Raw genomic sequence first — 13,125 nt, 5'->3', positions numbered from 1 at the left:
GTTTAATTTTTATCCTTTATTTTTCAAAAATTTGCTTAGTATCTTTCTTTTGTTTTATTCAATTTCCTATTTTTACCTTATTATTTTCAAAATTTTTTCCCTTTTTCTTTTTAATTTTTGAAAATTTATTTTATTTTATTTTATTTTATTTTATTTTATTTTATTTTTGTTACTTAGGTTACCTCACTGGAAATTCTCTTCACTCTAACGTAGAGATTCTCACTTTTTCTTGTCTTCTGTTTGTTTATGAGTAGCAACAGAGGAAACATCTTCTTGATTTTGATCTTGAGATTGAAAGGGCCGTCAGAAGACGTCAACAACAACCTAAAGCTTTTAGAGCTTTTTATCAATGTCTTTACATTCTTCACCATCTTTATATTTTGTTTAATTCTATGTTAATTTTAGTTTACATACTTTTGTTTTGAGTACGATCTACTTTCACCAGTAGTTTTGAGTACATCCTTGAGAGGAAGGATCATCACTTCCCAAGTTCACAGCCAGTAGTCTAAACAGATTTCATGTTATTCAGACAAAATAAGATACAGGTATAAAATACACCCAAATGAATGCACAAGATACGACCAACCGAATGGACAATATACACCCAACAAAACAAACGAAATATCCCAACTTAGTAAACAACATACACCCAACTTGATCCACAAAATACACCCAAATGGTTCCACAAAATACATCCAAATCATGATAACAAGACTTTATTAAATAATAAAGCTTCTTACGTTTCAGAGGACACATAGCGACCTTCTGTCGATCGCAGGTCAGGTTGGTTCTCCCTGCGAAACAAGATACAATTATTAGCAAACAAAAACACACCAAAATCTCAAATACACAGCCCAGCAAGACATACCCCTCTGCAGCAGATTTATCAACGTTTTTCCTTAGCCATTCATCGAGTTCGTCACTTGATATTCCATATCTCTCACTACATTCATAAAATAAGATGTTAACAAAAATAATTACGATGATAGACCGTAATATAGCTTACGAGGTACTGTACCCGTCAAAGTATTGATCTTCTTCAGGAGGTGAATCCTCCACAACAACTTTTTTCTTTTTTTGTTGTGTTCTAGGTGGAAAAAAAGAGTACCAATCAGAAATAAAAAATTAATTTTATCACAGAATATTATCCAAAGAATTGCTTACTTTTTTGGTGTTGTTTTTGTTTTTTTCTTTTTCTTCTCCTTCTCCGCAGGTGATGATTCTTCGCTCCTATAAGTTAATAATAGACACTTCAGTTAATACATGAAATCTTTATAATGAAGCCAAAAGAAAGGAGTAATAATTTCAGGACATTACTCATCACTTGGTTCAGATTCAGATTCTGAATCAGAATCTGACTCCTCTTGCCTCTGCTTTCTTTTTCTGGAGTCCATTCTGGAAGGCAAACAATCATCATTTAGAACATACTAAAAATACACCCAAATAAATTCACGAGATACACCCAACTGAATATACAATATACACCCAACGCAGCAAACGAAACACACCCTGCTTAATAAACTACATACACCCAACGTGATCAAACAAAATACACCCAACTCGAAAAAGAAATTACACCCAAGTATGGTACTTACTTTTTCCCCTTTTTGCTGGGGTATTTTCTTCCTGAATCCTCTGAGTCTTCTTGAGCCTCAGACTCAGAGGTAGAAGTGTCACTGTCAGTAGTTTCTGTCTCCAAAGACGATGTTGGACTGGCCTTCCTTTTTTTTGTTTTTTTGATTTCTTGTTTTTTTTTTTTTTTCTTTTTTTTTTTATTTTTTCTCTTGTCTCTGCCATCTTCACAATCCCCTGAAATATGAGATATTTTAGTTAGCAGCATTCAGGTAAATAAAATACACCAACTTATTATGTTTACTTACCAAAATTTCCTCTCTTTCTGTAGTCATTCTTTCCACCAACTGCTCCTTAGTCCAGTTGGCAATCTAGGGCTTTGGTGGTCTTTCAGCCATGTTCTTGCCTTTGTTTTTTGAAAGATGAAAGTAGATTATCATCAGGGCGAAGAGGCAGCCATTAATTGCCTTCTTCTTCTTCTCCTGATAGTCTGTGATGCCCTTTACCATGAAGGTCAAAACATGCCCCCCCTAGTTTCTCTCCGATATGCCGTCCATCTTAAAAATTGGGGCCAGGTGCACGGGCGATATTTTGTTTATCGTCATTGGCAAAAGGAACGCCATCTGTATGTAGAGGATGAATATCCTCTTGAACATCAGGCGTTCCTCTTCGTTGCCAACGCCGATTTCCATCATTTCATCGGTAAGACTTTTGAGGGTCTTACCCTGGAATCTTCCATAAATTATTTTGTCATCATCAAAAAGTTTCTTATACTCAACTTTCTCAGGAAATAGATCTCCTACAAAAAGAAAGACAACAAAGTATCCAAGTCGGTTCAAATACACCCAAGCATCAACTTAAATTCACCCAAGCAACAACTTAATATACACCTATAATTTTAAGCTAGTTACCTGTTGCATTGATGCCAAGCGCATGACCTATTTTTTTTGGGGTTATTTGGAAAGAACCATATCCTGTCTTCAGTCTGTTCTCCCCAAGTTTGAAGTTGTTTGCCAGCTCCCTTAGGAGTTGGTGATCCACCCTTAGTGGTGGGATGTGCATCAACCCACCAAATCTGAGATCCATCACAATCGCCTTCTTCTCCTCAGTCATGTTTCTGAACTTATCACTCAGGAGATGTGTGGCACACTTAAGGTCTTTTGTTTGGTTTCTTGCTGCCATTTTCTCTGAAACGAAAAATACACCCAAAGATATCAGTAAGATACACCCATATATATGAGTCAGATACACCCATTAATAACAATAAGATACACCCATTGATAACAGTAAGATACACCCATATATATGAGTCAGATACACCCAAAGATATCAGCAAGATACACCCATTGATAACAGTGAGATACACCCATAGATATTATTCAGATACATGCATATAGATATTAGTCAGATATCACTCAACCATGCTTCAATATCAAGCCACATTACAAGGTTAAGCAGTATACACCCCCCAATCTACGGAATAAGCCCCCAAAAATCAGCAACAATAGCAGGAGAACTTAGAACAACAACGTAGAACGACGTAGAACTTAGAAGAACGACGTAGAACTTAGAACAGTGTAACAAAGAAGCAAGAATAATAGTAAACCCTAGAAGAACGACGTAGAAGAAAAGTAAAATATACAGGAATCTTAATGAACTTACGTTGAGTATTGTTGCTTTGTTTTCTCTTCAGATTCTTCACGGAGAGTTTGATAGTGTTTTGATGGAGGTTTCGAATAACGATTTGTATATTTTGAACTTTGATTTTCGCTCGAAAATGGGAGGGTTTCCTTGTTTTCAAAGCGCTTTGAGAAGTGGAAGAAGTGGAAGAGTCTGCCATACGTAACCGTTTGAGTGTTGAGCGCGTGATTTTGACGCGCCATGTTATCTCTCTTCATGCGCGTGAGTTCTATTTGGACTGGGCCAACTTGTAAGCTTGTAAAAAAAGATAAAGACTTAATAGTGGAATAATGAGAAGTTTTTTTTCCATGGGACCAACGTTTTGCGTACGTGGCCAAAAACCCATGGCTAACGTTAAACAAAAATCAAACGCAACACAACCCAGTAGTGGCCACATTGGATGAAAGACCAGATTTTTATTACCAACACATTCCACGTTCACAAACACGTAAGAAACAAATGCGAAAGGAAACAAAGTAAATGATTTGATAAATTGATGATGCTCTTGTCCACAACGAAAACAAGAAAAGAGAAAGAAAAATCACATTAAGATTAAGGGGAAAAAAAAGGAGAATATCGGAAAAAAATAAGCTATTGCGATTCATTCCCTCCACACATTCATATTTGCCTTATCCTGAAGAGAGTTACGTTTATTCTGATCTTACCTCTAAACAGAAAAAACAACCATGCCTTGATGAGCTTTCTCACTCTCAATTAAAACTCCATAATTGGTGTCACCACCACCATCATCACCATCATCATCATCATTATTATTACAATTGAACATATATTGCAGTGATCATCATTATTATTCATGGCTAGCAAACTAGCTTTCACGTTAACACACCCTCGTCCATGCACTACTGCAGCTAGTTCTTCTACTATTACCCCAACACCTTTGCTTCCTATATCATCCTTGTCTTACCCTTCTGGTGGACACTTGATTCAGTTCAATGGCCGCCATTTATGCCTTCGTCGAAGGATATTTTTGCTGTCCCCTAAGGCCACTGCGGATCAACAACAACAAGGTCTCTCTGACAAACTATAATGTCATGTGTCATCGTTCTTCATTTATTTATTTGGTTATTAAAGATCTTCTTATAACCACAGATACGTACCCCTTTTTTAGTTGTTGTTTTCTCTTGTTTCAGGAAAGGTTGGAGACTTCGAAAAAGAGGTTGTTGATTCTAAAATCCTCCCTTATTGTAGCATAGATAAAAAAGAGAAGAAATCAGTTGGTGAAATGGAGCAAGAGTTTCTTCAGGCACTGCAGGTATATCATATGGCACTCACCCCCAAAAGCTTTGTGCTTAAAAGTTAAAACCTTCTTAGGCCCCTTCTTGATTATCGCAAGATAGAGATAGTCCAAATTTCTATTTGCTGAGACCATAGTTACGTGAATTCATAGATTAGGTAACGAACTGCATACAAGTTCACGCAAACTAATTTCACCTGTGTACCGGAACGCCATAAGTATACTTCCTAAGTAACAATTTTCTGTCCATTGAATTGGAGACACAGGAGAAGAGGCATTTACATTTTGACACTGCTTTTCTTACAAAAAATATATCTCAGCTATTGTGTATATGGATGAATATAAATTGTGTTGTGGGGTTTTGTTGACCAGGCATTCTATTATGAGGGGAAGGCTATTATGTCAAATGAAGAATTTGATAATCTAAAGGAAGAACTCATGTGGGAAGGAAGCAGCGTTGTTATGCTAAGTATGGAGCAACTTTTTGGCTGACACAGTAGCTGCTGTTATAACAAGTGAATTTTTTCTGAAGTCTTTCTTCATTAACTTTTAATTTGTTTACAGGTTCTGATGAACAGAAGTTTCTGGAAGCTTCTATGGCTTATGTGTCGGGAAATCCAATTATGAGTGACAAAGAGTACGATGAATTGAAAATGAAGCTAAAGGTATGGTACTTTCATCTCATAAAGGAAATTCCTTGAAAATTGATCAATCTAATTAATAATAGAAGGACAGACTATATAAGCATTTCGTGATATCACAGCCACACAGGGTTTAGAAAAAGGTCACGTCGAGAGAGCGTAATACAGACCACCTAATCTTAACAGTTGATATCATAACTTGAACCTATGACCTTGAGATCACAAGTAAACCATTTGTTCCAAGACTTTTCTTCGTCTAAATAATAATAATTGAAGAAAAATTAGGAGTGAATAACCAAATTGATCCCGAAAAAATTTAGATAAGACACTTTAGTTCCCAATAAAATTTTATTCTTTAAAAATTTTCGAAATTTATTCTCATTTGACAAAGTTTTTTTGTCGCTTTGAATCAATGTTTTTAATATGCATTTTAGACAAATAAATCTTTAACAAATTTTATTATAAGACAATTAGGTACTAAAAAATACACTTTAAGACAAGTTAGTCAGTCTCTTTCCAAATGACGCAAAGACTAATATGTTCAACTGAAATAATTTTTAAGAAATTTTAAAGAATAAAAATTTGTTGAGAAGTATAGTTTCCAATGTGAATTCTTTTAAAGGTCAATTTGGATATCTATTAGAAAATTAACTTCCATTTTGAAAATCATAATCTACATGTTAGCTATGTGTATTTTGTATTCCAATATGTATTTTATATTAGTAACTGATTTTGGTGGCTGATTATAGTATACCCTAGCATGGTTGAAGACTTGAAGTCCAATTATCCAATTACATTTTGAAATGCTTGCAGTTATGAAATAGCAATTCTAGTAGTTTGGAATCGATTGAAATCCTCTTCTTTGTATCCACTATGATTTTTTGATTTGATTGTTGTTTTCTAGATGGAAGGGAGTGACATCGTGGTTGAGGGTCCAAGATGCAGTCTTCGTAGTAGAAAGGTGTGAGTTATTCTGTTGTATGATCTTTGCAATGTGTAATTAACACAATTCCAATTCCATTGTTGGTTCTATCTTCCTTATAATATGGTATGGTGTGGTGTTTATAGGTTTACAGTGACCTCTCTGTAGATTATCTAAAGATGCTCCTATTGAACGTCCCTGCTACTGTGATCGCATTAGGATTGTAAGGAACTTCCCCTCTCTTTCTTTCTTTCTTTTTCACTCTCTCATCTCTGATTTACACCTTTAAGGTTATAACAATAATAATTTCTCTTTTAGGTTCTTCTTCCTTGATGATTTGACTGGATTTGAGATCACATATCTCCTAGAGGTATACTTAGAGAGAGTCATAGAATTTGAAAGAACCTGCATTCTTTTTTGTCCTTCCTCATGATCGAATTGTTTGTTTGCGCAGCTGCCAGAGCCTTTCAGTTTCATTTTCACTTGGTTTGCTGCTGTTCCCCTTCTTGTGTGGCTAGCTCAGTCACTAACAAGTGCTATTGTCAAAGATTTTGTGATTCTTAAGGTACAAGTTTGCGAAAACTCTCTCTCACGAAGCATGTGGTTTCACGAGTAAATCCCAATCATAGTCCCTGAGATTCACGGGATTACTCAATTTAGTCATTGAAATTCCAATTTCACCATAGCGGTCTCCGAGATTGAATTCCGGGCACCATAGTGGTCTCTGAATATTTTTTCGATGATGACTCAGCTATTTCAATAATGACATGGCAACTATTTGCCACGTTGGCGTCTACAATGATTAGGTTAGATGGCTAGATTTCAATTTAAACTCAATTTAGTCCCTCCCACTCTATTTAAGCCTAACCCTCTTTATTCTCTGCCAAAACTTTTAGAAGGTAACTTTTACTGTTTCTTCCTTTGTTCTTCCCATTCTTCTTCTTCTTCATATCAATGGAAGCAAATTGTTCTCTACTCTTTTATCCTTTAACACCTATATGAATGAGTGAAAACTCCTCCTCTTTATCCCCCTCTCTCTTTCAGATCGACAATCACTCTTACACACTCATAAGTATTTTATATATATGATCAACAATCACTCTTACACACTCACAAGTATTATATATATATATACTTGTTGATGACAGGTTCTCTTGAGAGTTTATTCTTTGTTTATTTTCTTTCCTTAGAAAAAAGAAACAAAGGGTATACGAAACCCAAAAAAATGGATTCAGTGCCATTGTTCCTAAAATAGCTTGCTTCTTCACTATTATTGATTCAGTTGTTGTTTCAAATTTGCCACTTAACAAAAGCTTCAGCTTCAATGAAAATAAAAATAAACCAAATAGAGAGCTTGTAGGAAAATGCAACATGTTATGTAAAAAATGGGTATATGACCCTTGTGACCTTTCAAAGTGTTCCTTCACAGACCCACAATTTAATTGATAGAAGAATGGAAGATCTGATAAAATATAGCAGAAGTTTAGGTAAATCAAATTGGGAGAGAGTAAAGAGAGTTAGAATTAAATAGAGTGGGAGGGATTAAATTAGGTTTAAATTAGAATTTGGCCACCTAAACTAGTTGTTGTAGTGCCAACATGACACATTATTGCCACATCATCACTAAAACGGTGAGTCATCACCAGAAAGATGTTCTGGGACCATTATGATACTTAGAGCTCAATCTTAGGGACCATTATGGTAAAATTAGAATCTTGAAGACCAAATTAAATAATCATGTGAATCTTAGGGATCATTATGGGAATTTACTCGTGGTTTCAGGTGCCACGATATAAGCTATATTCAAGTTGTATATGTGCTAACTTTTCAGGGACCTTGCCCAAACTGTGGTGCTGAAAACACTTCCTTTTTTGGGACTATACTATCAGTTTCAAGTGGAGGAAAAGTCAACAATGTCAAATGCTCTGAGTAACTATGCATCTACTCTAGCATTCTCAAATCATTGTTGTTGCTTCATATCATTCACCTTACTAACATCAAATTCATTTTAGATGTGGCACTGAAATGGTATTTGATTCAAGTACAAGATTGATTACATTGCCGGAAGGCAGTAACGCCTAAGTTTGAGGTACATTTCTAGTCCAAATTTTAAGCTCATATTATTCTCATACCAAACATTGCTTAAATTAAAATTTCTCGTTTGTGAGCCGTCACACGGTGCCTGGAGAGAACTTTGTGTTGCAATTTGTCATAGCACTCTCCGGCACGTTATGACGCGCACCAATTGAAATTGAAGATAAATTTTTGAGTAAATTGTCAAAACAATATTCAAAATATTTTGTTATTAACCAAAACAATGTTGATGGATACGAAAGACAAAAGAGACCCAAAAATATTAATAAGTTTGACAAAAATCACCAAACGTCAACTGATCATGTTTTCGTTAATAGAAAACGCTGAGCTGTCTGATGGAAAAGCTTAGATGGCAAATTTAACATTTGACATGCTAAAATTTATAAAATCTCCAATTCAAATTAATATAACATTTGTCATCCTAAGAATTTCTTATATAAAATTTTTCATGTTTGTGGGCCGTCATGACGTGCCCGTACCATTCTCAGGCTCGTTACGACGTGCACCAACTGAAATTGAGGATAAATTTCTCATACCTCATCTAGCCAAGGATCTGTACATTTTGAGCTTCACTGTCGATTATGGCAATAATATCCAATTAAATCTTATTGTTCATTTACACATTTTATTGGTCTATCACAGAGGGATGCTTGAAACAAGTGGTCAATGGTTCCAGCAATGTGAGATCATTGATAAGAGTGTAATGAAAGTGACTAATTTATGAAATTAGCACATGATGATCCACGGAAGGCCATCATGGAGTCATGCTTCTCATTGTCACAAACAACAATTGTGATCAAACTGAAACTGTTGTTTTATGCCACAATGTCCTACTTGTAAGTACATATAGGATGATTTGCATACTTGTAAGTAAAGTAATATATATGGACTTTGTATATAGCATACACTGGATTGTTCGTTGCAAGCTGAGTCATGAATCATGAGGGTGCTCAACATAATCAATGAATCTAACTTAAAAATAATGTCTGTAAGGATTGTTTTTCTTTTCACACTTTTGCAGAATTTCTATGCACCAGGAAGGAACTTTACATAGCCAGGAACATCAAGAAGGATGTGACAATATACAAATATTTTTAGCTAATTCAAAATATATATTATTTCATCTTTTCCAATTAATTGAAAGACTTGAGAGGCTGAACAGGACACTAATTGTAATTAAACATTTTTTATGCTTTTTTCTCTTTTAATTTAGTCAAGCATTTTATCACTCATGTCTAAATTTTATTAATAGGAATTTAACTAATTTAATTTGAGAAACTGACTGTCTTTTTTTCCATAGGTTTTTTCCAATCTTCAGTGTTGCAATTTATTAATGTTGTTCCAAGTTCAACACTTTGCAAAATAAAATAAATAAAAAATGATGGGCTAATTTAGTATAAGATTATCCTAAAAACAGATTCGAAAGAGAGAAATTTTGAGATTTATTTTGTAGGTTTATTTATCACAAAATCTTTCAAACAAAAAATTACATAATCATCTTTAGACCTATTTGGGTAAGTTTTTAACAAAAAAAATATGTTTTCAAGCAATTTTTTTATAAAAGTAAAATTAATTTTAAGTTTTCATATCTCATATAAAAATATTTTTTGTTTATTTATTATATTAAAAATTTTTTAAAAAAAATATAAATTATAGCTTCTAATTTTTTTTTTATTTTTTAGTACTTTTATTTTTACTACTAAAATTTTACCAAACACACTAAAAAATAAAAAAAGAGACTTTTTTTTATTTAAAAAAAAATTCTAACAACTTAATGATACTCAACCAAAGCACTTTATATACTTCAATTTAGCATTAATAACATTTTATAGAACGGTGGAGTAAGTCAAGTTTTATATGTCACAAAAAAAAAATATCTTTAAAATATAGGGATAAATTTTATCGTACTGCCTTAAAACCAGTTATGTTTTATGGAATAGATGGATAAGCGTGGTCAACTTGAGAATATTTAGATGGACGAGCGATTAAACACTCATTATAGAATAGGGAACTAAGATATAAAATAGAAAGTTGGAATAATACTTAGAGAAATCTTATAAAGTCATCAGAATTTATTATCTTTTATCATCACTTAGCCAATAACTCAATTCCTTTAGTCTAATTTTTTTTAGTCTAATAATCTAACAACATACTTTATTCCATACTTTTAAATATATTGATGATAAAAATAATAAATATACTAGAGAAAGGAAGGTTTCTTCTGGACCTGAATGCGAACTTTACGAGGCAAGATGCTACTATGATCATCGGTAGGTCGATGAGTGGGGCCACCTGCAAGGACACTTCGGTGCTAAAGTAAGTGTCCATATGCCGAGGCGGCTAATTAGGGTAAAGATGACATATCTTGGGGGAGGGGTAGGTCCCTCCCCATTTATATCTTGTACTCAGGTGGGCCCTCTAACTTGGACCCATCCACCTAGAAGCTTCTACCAGTTGTCCAGGTTTTCCTCAGGAGGTAGAATAACATGCGGGTCACCCTTGCGTGTACGGGTCAAGGACTCGTCGGGTCAGTAGCTCGCAACATGGACCCCCGGCCCTTTTTGGGCTGGGCCGGAATGGTGCCCCCAAAGTAACAAGCCGTGAGGCTCGTAGTTGGCATGTTCGAATTACTCGTGTCTCCTCGTGCAACTTTTCTCCTCTGCTCGTGACTCTGTCAACGGGATCCACATCTTTGGTGCGTACCGTTTCCTTGGGCGTCGCTTTAGTTTTCGTGCCAAGAGTATTAAATGTCTTTTATGACTGATTTGAAAGCAGAGGGAAAAGTTCGTTTCACCCCTGCTTTTTCGCGCCCTCTCCTCGACGGTTACCATCCAAGCGTTCATATTTCTTTCATAACTCTCTAACTTCTCATTTTACTTTTTCATTTTCCAATTTCGCTCGCACCTGCTACTTCGCAACCATCAATTTGCCTTCTACTTGCTGTGCATTTTGCTACATTTTCCACCAATCCATTGCTTCCTTCTCCTTTTCTTACTAGTACATGAATCTTTTGTGCTTATTTTATTTATTTTGGTACTTCTCTTGTTGTTATTTGTTGCGTTTGCTTCTGTTGTTGCCATTTGCTGTGTTTTCTTTTTTTATTTACTTGAATTGAACTCGCCATTTTTAGCTAGTTCTTAGGGGGTACCATAGGTGTTTTCAACCTGGATTTAGGTCTGAAATTGTGTGGAATAGCGTAGGATAGTGATATAGCAAAACATAGTTCAGCTTTGACTTTCGCTGAACATCCGACTTTCCATTTTGACTTAAGTGGTACCTTTACTGTAGGTATGTCGCAGCAACCCATGGTGCAAAACCCCATAAATCGTTATGCTTGGGCTACTAACGAAGTAAGAAGCACATCCTCCAAGATAACTCAGGAGGAATTACAAGAATTCCGAAATTCTGGGGCATTGTGCGGGGTGGTCTAGAGGAGGCAAACTATGACGTGTTCGCTCTGGGAGCCCGAGAGTGCATCTGCCAACTAAATTTGTCGTTTCCTAGGTTCCCGACTGGATGTGAGTGTACAAGTCCATATTCACCACGTTGGACGTTCGTCTCCCTTTCTCTCCTTTCATCATGGCCCTTTTGAATCGGTGTGATGTTTGTAACGCCCTACCATACAGAGTCTTATGCTTAAGTCATAATTCAGAGATGGCATGGTATTACGACCTCTAAAATAAAAATTTAGTACGTATAGTAATATGAATGAATGATTATAACTAGGAGCCTTTGTAGAAAAGGGGGTAAATAAAAATCGCAACTCAAAAGCGCAACACTCCGATCGATAACGTAACGAACAAGGATAACCTCGCGAGATTATATATATATACAAAGGAGTGTCAAAAACAGGAATATCAAGACTCAAAATCCGGCTGCGAAGATAACCGGTCCGAGCATAGTAATATATACATATGACAAAATAATGAAAACCCCAAAGGAAACCCAAAGGGACACAAATACATAAAACCTATTCTCCAAAATCTCCCATAAGAGGAGTCATCACAGTTTGTATTATTTAATAGAGATAAGAGTATCTAAACAAAACATATAAACCAAAACATAGCCCCGAGAACAAAGGATCTTCGCAAATCTAGAAGTCTCCAGCATGCCTCAGCGGGAAACCTCACATCCTGCATCTGAAAACCACAAAATCCGCATGGGTGAGAACCAGAGGTCCCCAGCATGGTAACAGCTTCCACATATATAATACATAATAATAGAGGAAAGCCAAAGGCAATCCTAAAGCTTCCTCCAGATAATATCAAAGCTTATAAACAAGCTAAACCATATAAGGGCATCTGACTAAAGATTCTTCAGTCTAACTAATACTTCCCTTTCCAATTCCTTCAAACCTCCCAACCACCAGCAGGAGTATATTATAGCAAACACAATTATATCAGACAAAGAATATACAAATAGGAGCAGTTAAGACATTTAGACAATTAGCAAGTAATATGCAGTCAAATAGGCAATCTCAAACAATTCACATAGTATGCATATGATGAATGCCTGTCCCTAGTGGCCGATGATATCATCTTGTCGGTTATAGAGCCAACCCGACAAGTCCTGGTCGCTAACCATTGGACTGTCCCTCTGTCGCGCATCCCCAACTCGAGTTATACTCATTATAAACTTGATCATAAACATGATCCATATCCATCACCCTCACTGGTGAATATTTCGGGGGCGAGCTCATCCGGGTCTTTCACAGTGCCCGGCCACACTTACGACATAGGGTCAACAGAGTCTCGAGCCTCCACCTGGAGCACGTGGTGGCTAGCCACTGCTTTCTCCCAGGGATCTCGTGCCTCTGATAGTGGAAGTGCAAATCTCAATTATCAATAATTCAGCATAAACATGCATGAATTCTCATCCATGGATCAACATCCATATCAGCCATCCGGCTCACGGTTCAGTCCAGAACCAGCCAATATTCATATCATACACAGCCTTTCCGG

At 35.8% G+C, this 13,125-nt stretch overlaps 1 protein-coding gene and 1 long non-coding RNA gene across 3 annotated transcripts; one reads left to right on the top strand and one right to left on the bottom strand.

The window, feature by feature from the left end:
• Positions 1-1,181: 1,181 nt before the first annotated feature.
• LOC130962129 (uncharacterized) lies at positions 1,182-1,692 on the bottom strand. The gene is made up of 3 exons (XR_009079730.1): positions 1,596-1,692; positions 1,318-1,395; positions 1,182-1,230 (listed from the first exon to the last, which is right to left on the bottom strand). It is a non-coding gene; the product is annotated as an uncharacterized LOC130962129 (long non-coding RNA).
• Positions 1,693-3,839: 2,147 nt separating this feature from the next.
• LOC130936778 (PGR5-like protein 1A, chloroplastic) lies at positions 3,840-9,392 on the top strand. 2 transcript variants are annotated; one of them, XR_009068185.1, is made up of 12 exons: positions 3,840-4,280; positions 4,404-4,525; positions 4,880-4,976; positions 5,072-5,172; positions 6,053-6,109; positions 6,217-6,293; positions 6,389-6,440; positions 6,525-6,635; positions 7,902-7,999; positions 8,083-8,159; positions 8,807-9,000; positions 9,186-9,392. XR_009068185.1 is itself a non-coding variant. In XM_057866962.1 (11 exons), exons 1-10 carry the CDS (start codon positions 4,067-4,069, stop codon positions 8,150-8,152), a joined length of 999 nt encoding a protein of 332 aa, XP_057722945.1. In that variant the 5' UTR covers positions 3,840-4,066; the 3' UTR covers positions 8,153-8,159; positions 8,807-9,159. The 2 variants fall into 2 exon arrangements, 1 of the variants encoding a protein (XP_057722945.1); XM_057866962.1 differs by lacking the exon at positions 9,186-9,392 and having other exon boundaries at positions 8,807-9,159.
• The last annotated feature ends 3,733 nt before the right edge of the window (positions 9,393-13,125 follow it).

Source organism: Arachis stenosperma, chromosome 1 (assembly GCF_014773155.1).
Source record: "Arachis stenosperma cultivar V10309 chromosome 1, arast.V10309.gnm1.PFL2, whole genome shotgun sequence".
NCBI classification, from domain to species: Eukaryota; Viridiplantae; Streptophyta; class Magnoliopsida; order Fabales; family Fabaceae; genus Arachis; species Arachis stenosperma.
Note: the sequence above shows the minus strand (reverse complement) of the source record. Positions and strands in the feature narration are given on the sequence as shown.